Here is a 17,144-nt window from a genome sequence, read left to right as displayed (position 1 = left end):
TAGAACAGGAAGACCAGTTCTGCACCGACGTAATGAATACTTCCTTACCTCTATAACCTGATACAAATACAATGGACCAGATCTTACTCTTAATTAACAATGATGATATTAATCAACTTGAGCACCATCATGTTTTTCACAAAAAAGGAAAAAAAATCCAAAACACTGACATTTTTATTATCTTAATCCTAGGCTCTTGATTTATTCAGTTCTAATAATACATATACGCACAGAGGTACATTGTTATTTCACTTACAAGTCTATAGCAACACTTATACTTTGTAAAGACACTCTCCCCTCAACAATCCCCACAGAAAACATAAGTTTACTGGTGTTGGGGAAAACAGTAAGCAGAGGTAGCTTGGTGTGCAGCTGCAGTGCCAGTTGCACATTGAGCTCTGGGCGGTAGGAAATGATGGGAGTTGGAGGCAGGAGGCTGGGAACAGGCACTGATCCTCTGCACAACGAAGGGCAGATGGACCTGTGTTGCCTGGCATGTGACTGGACACTCACAGACACAGCAGGAGCTCCCAGACTTCCACCGCATAAACAGGGTGAGGGTACAAAAGCCCAGAGTTTCCTTTGTTTGGGGTCCCTCCTCAGCACCAGCTCCAGCTCTTATTCTGTTGTTGAACCCTGATTAAGTTACTAAAGGGAACCAGAGGTCTGAGCCTCTAATCTGGGAAACCTGGGGTCAAGCTAGTAGGGAAACCTCATCTGACTGTGTGAGCGTGGGATGTGCAGGGAGTCAAGCAGGACCAGTCAGCTCAGCGGAGCCGCCCATTTGGGGAAGGGGCTTCGGTCCCAGCAGCGAAAGTCTGGCGGTGGGAGTGTGACTGTGGGGGCAACTCCTGGACAGTCAGACAAGGAAGTTTCCTCACGTAAGCTACTTAGTCACCATCTGCTTGAACCAAACAGCATGTTAGATGATGAGACATCACACGGCTAAGAGTTCCCAAACATGGACAACCTTTTATGCTAATGAACAATAAGCATAATGTTTCTTGTCATTTACATAATCTCTCTGTGTATCTTAATATAAAGCAAATGTGGTTTTTCTAATTTAACATGCCTATTTTTTAAATGTGGCAAGACCTGATTTTTTTTGGTGTAGGTATTCTGTATCAGTTTTCTAGGCCCAAAAAAGCTCTTTTTACTAATATCCAAGAAAGTATTTTTATATTCTGATCAAAAAGTATTAAAATACAAATCACAGGCTTTTCAGAGTTGTGATATATTATGCATTCAACAATCCCTTATAAACAAGATACTCACAGAAAGAAATCACTATTTCACCAACAGCTCATTGGTTACAAACACATCTTGTGCATGGTGATAACCAAACAGAAAATACACTTACTGCTGACCCCTACCAATATTATCTGTTTTCTAACCAACCTGTTCTCACAGATTTCTCTCACATTCTAAATACTATAGCAGAGAAGGAGGGGGTAGAGTGTTAACTTTTGGAGGTGGGTTTTAATTATTTTTTCTTTTAAGGAGAAAATCATCTCTGTAATGAAGCCTGGCTTATTTTTCTTCATTGCTCCCTGTATCTGTCAGTCCTACATACTTTTTTGCAAATATAAAATGGCTACAGAATAACAGTTAACGTTTTTCATGTTTACATAGATTTTAACAAGGAGTTAATCTCCCAGGAAGGAGGCGATCTTCAAAGATTTCAAAAATACTCTGCAGTTGATTCTAGTCCTGAAAATGATCCTATGATACTGGACTTCAGCTTGTCTTCATTTTAATTACTAGAAAGTCCAGAAAGGCATTTTAAAGAGATGCTCAGAGCTTTCCTCAGAGTCTTATTCAGCTGGACTCCAGTTAGGAACCCACAGACATATTTGAGACAAATTTGCTGCAGACAAAAATTCAACAGAATTGCAACAGTCCTAGTCATCTCAGAAGAGATTTACTTGGCTTATGATTTTGATGAGTGGAGATATGTCTGACAGTCAAGTTTCCATGGACTTTGACTTTCAAACTTCACTTTAGAAGCACTATATACTGACTTAGTATTGAAGCAAATATCATCTAAGAGCAACTCAAAACTGCTGGAGCAGAAGACTGATTATGATAAACAATTATTTTCAGGTAAAAAACTTTAGTCACAAATAATTTTCATTTACAGTGCACTCACATGAGATACTAGATTATTTTAGATGGAAATACAGAGAATCAGTCAAATTCTATACCAAGTCTCCTGAGAGCCTGACTGTAAAATCTAAACAACATTCTTAACTTCTGCAAACAAAAGCTGTTAACCAACATTTCAAAATGCTCCTATGTTAACATGTCAGCCAAGGGTGAATATCTACTTTCATAGTCTTAGCTTTCATGAGTTGAAGCAGGGGTTTTGAATCAGAATTTCATATTTGGTTTTACTTGTTTCCTTTTATCATATATAAGCGTATAACAAATGTCACAGGTTTAATCCCCTTAGTTCCTTTATTGCTTACTTTGCCTTCTGGAGTCCTTTTGTGCCAACAATATTTGATGCAGTACAGGCATATTTTAAAACTAACAATAACAACATATTCTACATAAGGAACACTAATTGAAATACTGAAAGGATGAGCAAGCTGAATACCTCTTTGAAGACAGAAATATTGATTCCCCAAATAATGCTGAAATTACATAATTTGGTGAAGAGTCTACTCCTCTCCAAAATTATGCAGGGCATAATGCTAGCAATGGAAGGGAGAAAATGGAAATCATAGTTATATGCACAAATATTTGTGTGATGGAATGAGAAGTTAGTTTTGAGAAAAGGAATAGTATAACAAGAAACAAAATACCAAATTCTACTAAATAAATCCTAAGCAAAATAAAACAAGGAATTAAAAAGGAATTTGGCATTTATTACAAGATTACCACACAGAGAAATTGATCAACACACTAGACAACATCTCAAAGAAAATAATATAGAATCATAGAATAGTCTGGGTTTGATGAGGCCTTAAAGATCATCTAGTTCTAACCCCCTGCCATCAGGAGAGACATTTCAGAGAGGTTAGGATTAGGAAGAAAATTGAGACAGTTATGAAAAAGTGGTTGGAACAGTGAAAATACTAATTAACATTCAAAAGAATTACAGCAAGAGAGGACAGAACTGCCCAAAGAGTGAAAGAGAAGGGGAAAATGCTAAGTTGTCTAATAGTCCTAGTACTTCAAAGAGACACACAGAGGTATAGCATGAAGCAATACCACCCCCAAAGTAGTTTTTCAGCATTCCAAAAGAGTTTGTGTATTATGGAGGCATTAGAAAAGAAATACTGGCTAAATGCAGGTGTAATGCAAATCCAGTGAATACAATGCCACAGACGAGCTCCTGGAGGCAAGCTGTCAGAAACTCTCAACATCAGTTTGAAAAACAAACACTAATTTGAAGAAGCCTTGGAAGGCAATGTAACACCAATTGAAGTTGCATGTGAAAAAAAAGTTGAAGTTTTCTCATCTAGTGAAGGAACCCAAAGGGCTTAATTATGAACATAAAGCATTAAACTATATTGCATTACATTGATACTATGTGAAATCTAGCAAAATAATAACTCAAAATAATAACTGTGTGCATTTCTTTGCACATAGTCAGATGGTATCAACAAAGAAGCGCTTATAGACATAAAAAACCCTGATATTGAGCATTCAGGAAGAAAAATTAACCCTGATTTTAGGAGTTAAATCTAGAAGTGGCAATATATAAACTGAATAATAATAATAATAATATCCTTGACATAAGCAGTTTCCATTTTTAAGCACAGACACTGACTTAAATGACTCTATACAGAAACATTCAATGTTTTCTATATACAATCTATGACATGACATAATCAGACAAAAGTCTATGCCAATGACACTTTTTTAATACATGTTCCTGAACAAGAAGGTTTTAACAATAACTGTAATAATCTGAATAAACAGTATAGTACTAAATAAAACTTATATTCAGAATTCTAAAACAGCATATAGCAAATAGAGAAATTTATATTATGCCTTTAAATACAAGGGTTGTAAATTAAATAGAGGGCTGCATGCTATTAAACAACATGAGTTGGCTTTACTGATCACTATTTTTCCCTTGTACACGTTCATCAAATGTGCACATTATATTAGATCACTTACTGCAAAACCAGTAGGAAAGAGGAACTCTAGAACAAGGAAAATCTTTACCCACTAGCAAGAGCTACAAAATACTACCCTTAAACACTCATACTCAAGACAACTGATAGAATATTCATTCACCTCCCCTACATTAAAGGCAGCAAGATATTTCTGAAGCAAAGTTAAAAATATCAGCAAATTCTAGGCTACTGAATATTGTTGTTTGCACTACATTCAAGTAGATAATGTTCTAATAAAAAAAAAAATTTCTTACCACAGCTTTGGCTGAACTTTCCTGCAAATCCCACATTAATATGTTGTTATCAGCCAGTGAAATAATCTTTTTACCATCTCCCATTGGTTCCCACATAACACTGTAAAACAGAGACAGATAAACAATAAAACAATCCAACATTAAAACCAATCAGAAATTGAACTAGAAAGTCATTTTAATTCTGTGGATCTAATCGATTCCAAAACATACCAAACCATATTTCTTCTGGTTTCCTTGAGCTGAAATCAAATATTTAAAGTGCAAAATCTGCCACTAACTAGCAATTTGTAGCAGTGATTCTGCATACACACAAAGAAAAACAACCAGAGACCTTGACGCCCACTAACTTTTGAATGCTTCAGCCTGAAGTCTCAAAGTTCTTGATATGTAATGTTATGCATCCTTTTTGAAGGTGCAACAAAAATCATAAGCCTCAGAGTTTTGATGCAGATATCTTCCAGTTTAGCAGCCGTCATTGTGACTTAACAGATACTTCTAACCTGTACTTCGCTTCATGCTATACATGAAAGAATGCAAGGAATCAGTCCTCCTCTCTTGTTCTGCCTGTGAGAAGCAACATATTTAAGCCAGTTGGTATGGGCAGCACAGCTAAATGTATGCACTATAACCCTAATAAATCTGCTGGAGATAACAGATTAAGAGAGATGCTTCCATACCCAACACTTTTGTAACAAAGTTGTGCAACCTCCCAGTCGTTTTACAGTAACAATATAGCAGAAGGTAGAGAGCAAAACTTTAGTATCGATATTTTAATATCAATATTTTAATGCAGAAACTTCACCTCTAGATAAAAACTTGAGCTATTGAAAGGCATTTGAAATGCTTTTCTCATCTTCAGTGCATATTTAAAGTACCGTCTCTCAAAATTTGTCAAAAGTCCATGACTAGTATGTTCTGCTTTTCACATGAATCAGTTCAGTATCTGGATGGAACATATGAAAGAAAGTTGCACAAGTAGATGCAACCTTGGACAAGAGGGCCACTACCTTCCCAACTCTGTGCTGCACACTATGCATGCTTCTATTTTATCCCAGATTTTGCGTTACTCCTTTCTTCCTAAGATGGTGGATATAACCTGGCTGGCCTCAGACCTAAAGTGATGGAACTCCATCTAATCTTACGGTAAAAAACACAAGGAAAAGAAAATAGAAAGTGACAGGTAGTAGAAAGAAGGGACACAGTGTCATTTTTTTCACATCATAAGTAAACTACATTTATTCTCAACTAATATGTTCTTCTCAAATTCCTCTTGCTCCTTCTGTGAACAGTTTCACTGCTTTTTACTCTGCACTTTTAGTAAAACAAAAATTAGATATACAGGCAGATGACTGCGCCTGTTTGCTGTTAGAGGGAAGCCAGACTATGTAGAGAAAATAGAACTATGCCAAAAAGAAAATCAACACCAAATAAATGACAAAGATGGAGCTAAAAGGGTGCATTGGCTGACTCCTCATCCACTGAACTTTTCCCTAAGGCAACACAGCAAATTAAAGAAAGCACTAGCTTCTGTATCTATGTTCTGCTGGAACCATGACCTGCATCCTTATTATGTTGTCAATCCATGGAAATTACCTACTTAAAAAAGTCCATTTGTTGTGAGCTTCTTGAATTAGGACAAAACCACTCCATTTCGCACATTAAGCTACCGTCATGTTTTTAAATGTGTTTTAACAAGAACATGAAACTAGAATGATTCTACGATTTGCTTTAAATTGGGTTGTTTTGTCTGTAGTATTGATAATCTTATTTAACAATAAACACTTTTGAAAAGTTGCAGGGTACAGCTTGGAAAGAACTTACAAGCAACTGAAAATGACTGTTGATAATAAAAATCATGAAATGCAGTTTCAATTACATGTTCAACCACATTTTGCCCATGATAATGAGAAGCAACCAACTGGTACTGCCATGCGTATTTCAGAATTTCATGTAGTTGTGCTGCACAGATATATCAAATATCTCTGATCCTTCAAATAGATGAAAATATTTTATGAACACATATAACAGGATAAAAAAATTAATGCCCTCTAACCTGCATGTGATCACAGCTAACCTGCCACAATCCAGTTTTTCAGTGTGAAATCCAAAGACATCAGGATCATCACCCAGTTTAACAGGTAACTAAGAAATCTTGAAGTTGATTCTGATCACATTTACTTAAGTCCATCATTTTACTTACATATGGCGGAAAATATAATTGGCATTTGGTGTTGATATATTTAGATATATTTTTAATTATAGACAATGAAATCTGGTTTGACCAATCAACTCTTTACTAGCTTTTCCAGACAGAGACCAGTATTTTTCATTGCTTGTTGATGTATCTGCACCTTTCCTTCACCAATTGCTGAAGTTTTGGTAGTAAAAGCTAGACTGGAAACAATTTCTTTGATGTTTTCAAAGGCAGGAAGAAACTTCACACCTTTGAGTATCACAGAGCTTCAAGGTGAAAGAATTTTTACAGCTGAATACAATGCGCTAACTAGAGACAGCTATAACCCAGCTGATATACCTTGGAATGAAAAGGTCTCCCCATCCACTCCATCCTTGTGAGATGCCAATTTTATTTATGTTTATTTTTATTTTATAAACGTTCATTGTTTTATGGGTGTGGTTGTAGTGATCAGAGTTTAGTGATCAGTGATCTTAAGCAAAATACCCTTTGTAACACGTTCAGCTGTATTCTGTACTCAACTGAATGTTAAAAGTGAAACACCATGGAGAAGGAGGGGGTGGGAAATACTGAGTGAAAAGAAAAAAATACTTTTTAAGCAAGATACAAATTTTAGAAAAACTAAAGTTTTCATTTAGAACAGCTTTCAACACAGCAGAAGTGGTGATAATGCCTAAAATGGAAAATAGATAAACCAGGCAATACCATTTTCCTGAGTGGGCCAACAGTTGCTGATGCTTACAGTTTTCAGCAATGGACAAGATAATCGTCAAATTCACAGCTGCCTTTCAGAAACTCAGTGTCAACTTCAGGGCTGCTCTTTACATAATCTATAAACAGCAGACAAGAAATTATATTTGTTGTATTTCACCCTATTTTGTTATCATCTGACTCACGATGCTTCAATTAAGCTCATAGCTAATAGTTTTTCATATTAAAAAATTAAATCCTGCAGAGAACACTTCCCTAGCAAAGAAACAAGAGAATTTAAAACATTCACTCAAATGCACACATGAAAGGACTCCATTATCTGTGTTTTATGCTGAGAAGATAGTTAACACCTTCATTAATAAAAGCACTGAGCTTTTATAAATGAGCAATTCAAAGTCCTTCATTATGGACTAAAGAAGAAAAAAGCAACATGCAAAAAACTTTCATAGATGTGAACTGTAGCCAGCCACAAGTGTTGGATAAAGCAAGCATTAACTGCTACTTAACTGTAATTACAGAAGTGACAATCATTTATTTCTATAAATGGAAGAATTTTGCTAGACTGAAAACTCATGCAGTGCAAAACAGAAAACACATCCAACACAAGTGATAACTCAGCGGACCATCCTCCAGCCTCAGTGCAGCCCATCAGAAAAATTCATGGATTATAAACCCAAATATCCTGCCTCCTTTGCATTACAATGACTCCATTTTAAAGGTGACTCTTGCTTCTCAGGTGATCAGGACATTATGCTAAGAGGAAGGAGACCAGATCAAGGACAACCTTGAACCTCATTCCCTATCCAAGTGCTCTACAAAGCGGCCACATTTCTGAATGGAATCAGTTCTGCCTGCGTCACAGTTATTGAAGTCTATGCTGCAGGAATGCTTTGTCTCAAAATTCTCAGCCACTGAGATCTAATTTGGAGTCCAACTTCTCAAGACACAATAAATAAAGAACCACAGCTTCCTAAAAACCTGTAAGTAAGGTGAACTTTTTAGCTAAAAGGCTGATGAGAAAAGAGAATTAAGAAATGAAGTTAAGGATCATTTTGGACAAGACCCCCAAAGACAGATGGGCTTTATTCTAGCTCTTATATTATTTTTACATTCAGAAAGATAAAATTGCTTTACAAATAAATACAAGAGTACGCCAACAAGGAGGTGACACAGAAAAATTACTTACCTCTATAATATTTTTTTCCCTTAAGTTATCATACTAGGGTATTGACAACATTATAAAGTCTTTCTGAGAAATCATAAAGAAGAATGATGAATAAAAAAGGGTAATCCTTGACATATGTGTTTAGTTTGCTGCATCTCCTTGCCTACCGCAGCTGCAATTAAACATGGTTGCTAGTGAGAAAAAAAAAAAAAAAGTGATTCTTGCTTTATGGGCCCAAATAATTTCAGCATTGAAAAGGTATTCATGTTCATGTAAACATAATAAGACAGTCTGAATCCTAGGAGCTCACAATCTAACAGAAAGCATGGTAGTGAATTTATTACAAGAAAGCAAGATACAGGACTCACTGATTTTAAACAGGTACTCCTAAATATCTGCTTTGTACAAAAAACTATTACATTCTTTTTGAGCTGTTTAATGATACAGGTCCCATCAGCTCATGGGTGAGGCTGATTCTGTGCTCAGAGAGAGAATCCATATGAGTTCCTTATTTTGGTATCACAGATAGGTCCTTACAGTAGATTAACAATATTAGGAGGCTTATTTTGCCTGTTTGTTATCATATGTATTTATTCAAGACAGATTAGGAATATTAGTTCATCTTTTCCTTCACCTAAGATCAAAAATGTTCTGTCACAGGATATTTTCGTAACTTCTCTACTACATAAACGATAGCTTACCAGCAGATCTCACCGATTTTTGTGCTTTTTTTTTGCTTCTGGGTTTTGTTGTTTCATCGTTTGGTTTTTGTTTTTTTTGTGGGTTTTTTTGTTTGTTTGTTTTTTTTTTTAATGAAACCTGGGGGCCTCTTCTACTCTCCCTTAATGTCTTTTCAAGAGAGGGAAAAGGGGGGAGTGTGTGTGTGTGTATAATTAAAAAAGTTATACACTGTTTCTGACATTTTATGAAACATCAAATACAGTCTAAAGAATACAATAGATTAATAGTATTTCCTCAAAGTAACAAATATTGGATTGCTTACAACAAAAATACATAAATACTATGACAGAAACATCCACAAATAATCCTCTAAAGCAAACATACAAACCCCTTTGTTATGTTTCATCTACTCGTTTCCATATTATTTAAGTGCTAAATACACATTTACATATCAGATAGCTCTTGCAGAAGTTTTGTTAAGTTTCTATCATGTTTCCATAAGGAGTATTTTACAGTAGTATTTTAATTATTCTACTGTAACTGATGCCTGAAATACCTTAGGACTCAATGGCTATTTTAAAGCATTTTGGAAGTTCTTTTTTCTATATGCAAGTGTTTCAGAACAGCCCCATGGGAGATCTGTGTTCTGAGACAGCAGAATGCATTATAGCTGTGGGGTTTTTTTGGTGACACCTTCAGTAAAAAAAGGCCTCGAGTACTTGCAGTTAAATTTCTGTAGGAATAGAGTGTTTTGATAGCATAGTTGAACCATACCATGGTACTGGTTGAACTCTATATCCCATGCCAGCAAAAGCACTTTATTAAGCATAGAGCTGTGTATCTGATTGGAGAATTTGCAGATGTTATTACACAGACAAATCTATTTTGCAGTTTTTCAGGAAAAACTCACTAATGAGCTGAAATCTATTTATTAATATGAAAAAGACTCAATGACAACATGCTCTGGACCAGAAATGTAGCCAAAGGGTGAAGAAAGGACTGTTTCAAAACGTATGTACAGTTCAAAGGTCTGACTATTAGAAGTTGTTCTTACCTTGTCTCTTAATACTAACAGGAAAATACCTTCAAAGCAAGGAGTAACACATTTCACATAAGCAGACAGTAATTGATTAGTGTTACCCAGAGTTAACCACGATACGCAACGGGCAGAAGCAAAGAACAAACAGCACATATATGAGTTTCTTCAAAGAAATTGGAGGGGTGTGAGAAAACTGGGTACAGTTAGGATTCGTTTTCAAAGGAGGTGGACATAACCTCTACCATTCTACAACATACTGCTCACACAGCAGCTGCTGCCACAAGACACCATTTCCATTCTGTTGCTTGAACAGGGCTTAAAAAACCCCAAAGTGACTATTATGGATATGTAACATCTCAGGAAAGAAACATATAACTGGCTTGTCTGACAGTCAGGTGGTCAACCTAGGAAAAACTTCAGTAGGAAGAATGTCTGGCAGGAAAGCACACAGAGACCTGTCAGGTAAAAGTCCTGCCCAGCCTCTGAAGGTCACACGACGTCAATAGTTTTGTCCATGTACTTATAAACAAACTTATTTATGAAACAGCTGGAGTGGGCAAAAGCAATCTCTGTATACTCATTTTCAAGGAAACATGTGTCTACTTTTAAGAGGGACAATTTGAATATTTTCATATGGGATTTTTCAAAGGATGGCAATATGGATATGGCATATCCTTACTAATTTATTGCTGTTTGTAACAAACTCCATGGTTGGTCAGGGTAATAAAACCTAACAAAACAGAATATTCCTCTGAATATGTTTCTCCAGTGATTTGAAACGTGTGCCTAAGAAGAAAACTACAAATGCCTAGGATCTGCATTGATAATTGAGCAAAGTCACCACTCCTTCCCTTTAGAAGAGCAGCAAACCCCAGAATGACAAAGATGTACACAGACCTGGCACAGATGTACCCTCTAACACCTCTAATCCAGCAGCTGTGGGTTCTCGGGGAATTTGAGGTAAAGAGACTGCAAGAAGTGGCTGGGACTGTCACTATTGTGGTCTCACTGACCTACCTCTCCATCACCACAGCCCAACTGAGCACTGGGATGGATGGGCTGTGTGACGCCACAGGGCTCCCCTTCAGGGCTCACATACATTTTACCATATAGAGGCACTTAATCACAAATGTACAAGGATTACTATTTTTTCATCCAATAGACATTCAAAAGAATTTCAAAGCCCTGAATTTTTACCTACCATGTAAGCAAGTGTCAGCAATATTACTACATCTACAGTCATTCCAGAATATTGTGCTAGGAAAGAATTCCACTCAGAGGAATAAATACTCTAAATAATAAATGCTTAATGGGGTTTTGGAAACCAAATTAGAGTCTGACACCAAGAAAACAGGTGCACCTGTTCAAAGCTAGTTCCTCATGAAAATATAAAATTCTCCTGCATAACTGATTTCTTCCACCATTTTTTAACATTCCTCACTAACATTTTAAGTAATTAATTTAGAACTGAAAATAAAAACCATCCAGTATCTATTTAACCTGCAAAGTCAGTTGATGCAGACTTCAACCCTCGCATTTTAGTGCTAAGAATAGCTGAAGTGACACTATAAGAAGGAAAAAAAATAAAAATAGATCAATTTTCTGAAAACTGGGGGAAAATCTCAAATAATTTGTCAGTAAAAGTAGGCAATACAACAGCATGGTGAGAATAGAAGCAAAAAACTACATTCAAGTTGGGAAGGAGAGGTAAAATAGTGTTCTACAAGCCCATTATTTTTTACTTATAGAGTAACACAATTTCTGCACTATTTTCTGTATTGTGATTTATGAATCCAAACTAAACACAAACAACTGCAAAGACTTCATCAGAACTAATTTTCATTTTAAGCATACGAAATCTGTTTAAATTATCAGAAGTGATTGTAAGTTCACAGAATCACAGAATCTTCTGAGTTGGAAAGGACCCACAAGGATCATCGAGTCCATTTCTTAGGTGAATGGCCCATACAGGGATCAAATGCACAACCTTGGCATTATTAGCACCATACTCCAATCAACCAAACTAATTTCCTAAAGTTAAACTAATACATTATGTAAGTTCACATAAATAAATGAATAAATAGTTTTTCCTTTAGTATTTGCTTCAGTGTCAGATTTTACTTTAAGTTTTCCTCAGCTTTAAAAGACTAGAGTCAAATAAAGTCTAATAAAAAATTAACATAATGAACTGGGCACATAACACGATGTTTTATTATTTTGGTATCCAATTAATGTATTGCATTTATTCCCCAGTAAACGTGATTACACTGAACAGCTTAAAGTTTTAAACTTGCACAATACTAACCACTCAAATTATCAAAAACATTCAAAGGAATGAAAAAGAGAGAATGAGTGTTATAAATTACTGTGCTGATTCCAGACATATTTGAGAGGATGATAAAAGGGGGGGGAAGGAGAGAAAATGTGAGAAAGACAATTAATGATCGAACACTGAACATTTGGATTTATATATAATACACGGATTTATTTACAATAAAGAATAATCAAAGATTCAAGAGAGCAAAATCCTGTGAATAATTCAGGATCACCCAGAATTAAGAAGAGAGCAGGGAGAGAAGTGGAACTTATGATACAGTTTAAATTTTTATCATTTTAGAAAGGATCAAAATATAAGGGGTATTACCAGTACTGATAAGCAGCTGTTAAAATACACTCCCAGCAAAAACACTTGTCACACAGTAAGTTGTTTTGGTTTTTTTTTTAAAGTTTCTCCATACTTCATTGTTGTAATATCAGAGGTGGTTGATGAAGAACATAAATGTATGGAACGAGCCAAGTGTGGAAGAATTATTCTTAAATGCTGACATTTTCAGATAGCTCTGAAATTTTGTGCATTATGTGAAGATACAATTAGTATCTTCTGGGCAGCTGTTACAAAAAACCCTAAAAACCCCAGAGTTCAGTTTATACACAAGCATATGGAATTGACAGTCCTGACACTCTCAGAGAAACCTCTATACAAATATCAGAGGGATCTTTGTCCTCATAATTATTTTTCTGATACTGGGATATGCGAAGTGTTAAAATAAGATTAAAAAAGTTATGATTGCAATAATTACACATCTTTGCTATAAAACATATATAACAGTTACTATGCCATATATTCAAGACAATATAAATATATATTGCTACCAGAATATCATGTGAAAGCTATTAAAAATCATGTGAGCTATTAAAAACAACATTTTCACTTTTCTTTAGGGCTTCAGATTCTCTTACTTCTTGACCTTTTTACTTGAAAATGTTTTGGGGTGGTTTGTTGTTTTTTGGGGGGGTTTTGTTTTTTTAATACTATTTAATGGCCAAAAAAGTAAGTAAAACACTTCTGGATTGCACTCACCTGTCCTCAGGGCATCAACTACAAATGTTCTGAACTTCGATCAAGTGACTGGGTGGATTGACAGAATGAACATGAGGAAACTGAAGTAATAAAATGTTATGTATGGGACCTTATTTATCTTAAATTAAGTAAATCTCTACTCAAGTTGAAAGGACTATTACAGCAAATTTGTACTTCTGTAGAAAGCCAGCCTTAATGAGGTCGCTTTGTATTATGCAATCACATAGCCAAGGAAGAGATGGTACTTCACAGTACTCTATTTGGAGACCTTCAATGAAATACCAAATAAAATCCTAGTACTTAAAAGTCTGTAGGAATAGCTCACTTATAGTAACTTTCTCCTTTGGGAATGAAAAGTTCTAGTTTAATATTTTTGTGATAAACATCCCAGAGTTCTTGAAATATCTGCGACTTTAAAAAATTTATAATATGCCTTTGTCTCTAAGTTCTCTTAGATGTGGCAATATTTGCACATCCGTGTTTAGGACTGATTGAGTGGAACACACAAAAGAAAAAAAAAAAAGAACTTCAGCTAGTAGAAAAACTTAATGAAGTCATCTATCATTATTCCTAACATATTCACCCCTTTCAAAATTATTAGCAGCTGATTATTGTTTTCTATACAAAACATGAATTCTTTATTCCTCATCTTTTAGGCTTCCACTCTTTGACTTTTATTGCCTCTGTAATCTCCATTCATTTTCCTTTTACAGCTCTATTTCATTGTCCATATAAAACTTCCCCCTTATTTATTTCCCTTTTATTTTATTCCAATTTACTCCACTGACCACCATCCAACTTACTTCACTTTCTCCCCTCTCTTTTGAAGTACAGTTTGTTACCAGGCAGAATCTACCCTTTTTTATACCTGCCACATTTGGAAAACAAAAGATAGGATGTTAAGGAGATATAGTCAAGCCTGCTTCCAGCAGATACAAGAGGAGAAACTCCCTGCTGTGTTCTGAATTCAGGATCTCACATACTACACTTTCTCTCATGGCCTGCAGTATCCTCCTTCTCCAAGGACTATCCTGTCAAGTCTACTACCAAAAAAGTCTCCTTCAAAACCAAGGAAGAAGTAGAACAGTAGGTTACTGCTAAAATGTAAGTCTTCAGTGCTTCAACAGACACAGTTCTTGGGGAAATGTCATTAACTGCTGTCCTGTCCTGTTTCCTTGGCCTCTCCTGTTTCCTTGGTCTCTCCTGTGTAGACTGTGCCTTGGACTGCTCCTTGCCAGACACCCAGTGGCAAATTCATTTAACTGAATCTTAAAACATTGCATAGAGCAACATACTTATGGTTATGTGTGTTAGCACTGTGTGAACACATATATTTATCTACAGGGCGGTGTGGGGTTTTTTTAAACACGCAAATTTCCATGTGTATCTGGGGTTTTTCACTTGAAGTAATTCACTCGAAAAATTTACACGGGAAGTCTTTGCACTTTGGTTTATACGAGGAACAGCAGGCAAAGGATGAAAAAAAAGCCTCTTAGGCTTGAACCAAACAGAGAAATTAACAGGCCTATTTGTTTGCCTAATTTAAGCATCTGCTTAATTTTCTGAACTCTCTTTATGCCACACAAGAGTTTGAGTAAAAATTCTGATGAGTCCCAAATTCAAAGCTTAGAGGTAAGTAAACAACCTCAGTAACTGAAAATGAATCGTTACGCTTAATTTTTAAACACAGTAACTCATGCAACCCAGAGAAAATGGAACTGTAGAAAAGCAAATTTCTTTTTTCACTTGCCTCTAATGTCTTGGAGATCATATTTTTGCCAAAAGTTCTGTCAAGACTAGAAAATTATTTCAATAGGTCCTGAGCAGGAAGAACACAGTATTCAGTCAGACGTGAGCAAAGTTTAGGATTTTAGCCACAACTGATTGAAAATGCTCTTTTGGTCTTGGTTCACAAAAGAGAACTGGTATTAAATATGTCCCTACTGGTTTTTAATAAGAAATTTCAGAGACATTTGAGCACAGCATTCTATAAAGAAGATGAGATAAAGGTAAAGAAACACAGTATCAGTCCTTAACATCAGTGAAGAGTTGAACAAAACCAACACCTGACACACTAAACCTGGAAAAAAACCCCTCTTATGTTTCCTAGTGTATGATACTTGAAAAGAAAAATCTGTTTGGTAATTTTCCTCTATAAGGCTTTTTAATAGAAGAGAAAAACAAAGCAAAAAGACAAAGCTTAAAGAAAATATGTTAAGAAATAAAGAAAAGTGGACACAATATGAAAAAAACTACAAGCAAATAAAGCCCTGAAGCAGGTGGTAGCTGCCAGAGTACATAACCAGTTCCATTTTCAACATCGTTTTGCTTTTTTTTTTCCTCTTAATTACAGTCAAATCTCAATTACTTATGATCTGCAAGCAGATCCATGAATATCATGAAGTATCTCTGCTGTGGAATCAGAGTGTCACAAAGGCTGAGATCAACATTACACTCTGCATCTTAAAACTGCACGTGATGCCAGACCACCACTGATCTCATACTGATTGTGGACACCAGAATGCTGGTTGTACATTGAGGTTTGAAAAGTATTTATACTTTGCATTGAGGAAAAAAACCACATTGATTTGTGTTTGGTTCTAACAAAACAATAGTACCAAGTTTAAAGTAGTTTCAAGTTTTTCTAAACATCCGAAAAGTGTAATAGAAAAGGATTTCTAAGTTGCTATTTGTAGCCAACGCATCACTCAGTGGGACATGGTCTCTTAAGTGTGACACACTTAGCACCTAATTTACTCATTTATGTGAGCTGTTTCCAATATAATTGTGACAGGAAGAGAAAAGCCTGCTCTAGAACAAGATCCTCTAACTGAGCTGTGCTTGCATGAGATGATGTGAGGGGTGCTAATGCCAGGTATTCTGTTTACACCTTTTACCTCTCTGTAACACTGGACATTTTCAAATCTTTATGCATATATCTATACATACATGTACACAGATAATGGGCATTAAATGGCAGCAGAGCATTAAGTGAGCACTAAGTACTAAACAAAATCAGACAGCACATGACAGAAAATGGCACATGACGCTGTAATTAGAGGAAAAAAATTATGTTGGGTATTCACATAAATTCACAGCCTGATATAAAGCAGTTATATGTTCCCTATTCCTCTTTTAGTGATCAGGCTACCATACACAGTTCTGGTATTCCAGCATTGGACAGAAACAGATTGTAGAAAATTACAAGACAAAAAGGACAAATCTTAAGGGGTAAAAGGTAAAGATTAAGACAAACAAAGCCCACTTCCCAATATAGTTGGGAATATTAATTATCAAAAGGTTTCAACAATAAAAAGTGAATTAAAATAATAGAAGAGTTATAAGAAGAATATTCATATGAAAACGTGTAGCAAAGAATTAAAACATACTACAATGAAGAAATTTAACATTCAAAAAGCCTATATTTTAGAAAAAAGTATTCTATACAATACATGTTTGAAAGCACTGATATGTCCTACCTTGTCTGAGAACCACCTACATAAAAATTACCTTCTATTTACCTTTTTTTTTTTCAGTTGAAATTTAAGATACATGGGTCAAACTAGAAATCTTTGGCTAGAAATAGATACTTAAAATTTATGATATGCC

At 35.5% G+C, this 17,144-nt stretch overlaps 1 protein-coding gene across 1 annotated transcript in view; it reads right to left on the bottom strand.

Moving 5' to 3' along the window:
- Positions 1 to 17,144, bottom strand: part of EIPR1 (EARP complex and GARP complex interacting protein 1) — a 70,258-nt gene that overhangs the window by 19,862 nt on the left and 33,252 nt on the right. The window contains exon 5 of the mRNA XM_027896244.1: positions 4,385 to 4,484. Within this exon, the coding sequence (XP_027752045.1) occupies positions 4,385 to 4,484 (100 nt within the window). The remainder of the gene's footprint in view (positions 1 to 4,384; positions 4,485 to 17,144) is intronic.

Source organism: Empidonax traillii, unplaced genomic scaffold (assembly GCF_003031625.1).
Source record: "Empidonax traillii isolate 1590-97213 ecotype Southwest subspecies unplaced genomic scaffold, ASM303162v1 scaffold488:size1064334, whole genome shotgun sequence".
In the NCBI taxonomy this organism is placed as follows: Eukaryota; Metazoa; Chordata; class Aves; order Passeriformes; family Tyrannidae; genus Empidonax; species Empidonax traillii.
The sequence above is the reverse complement of the archived record's forward strand: the minus strand, read 5'-3'. Positions and strand labels throughout refer to the sequence as shown.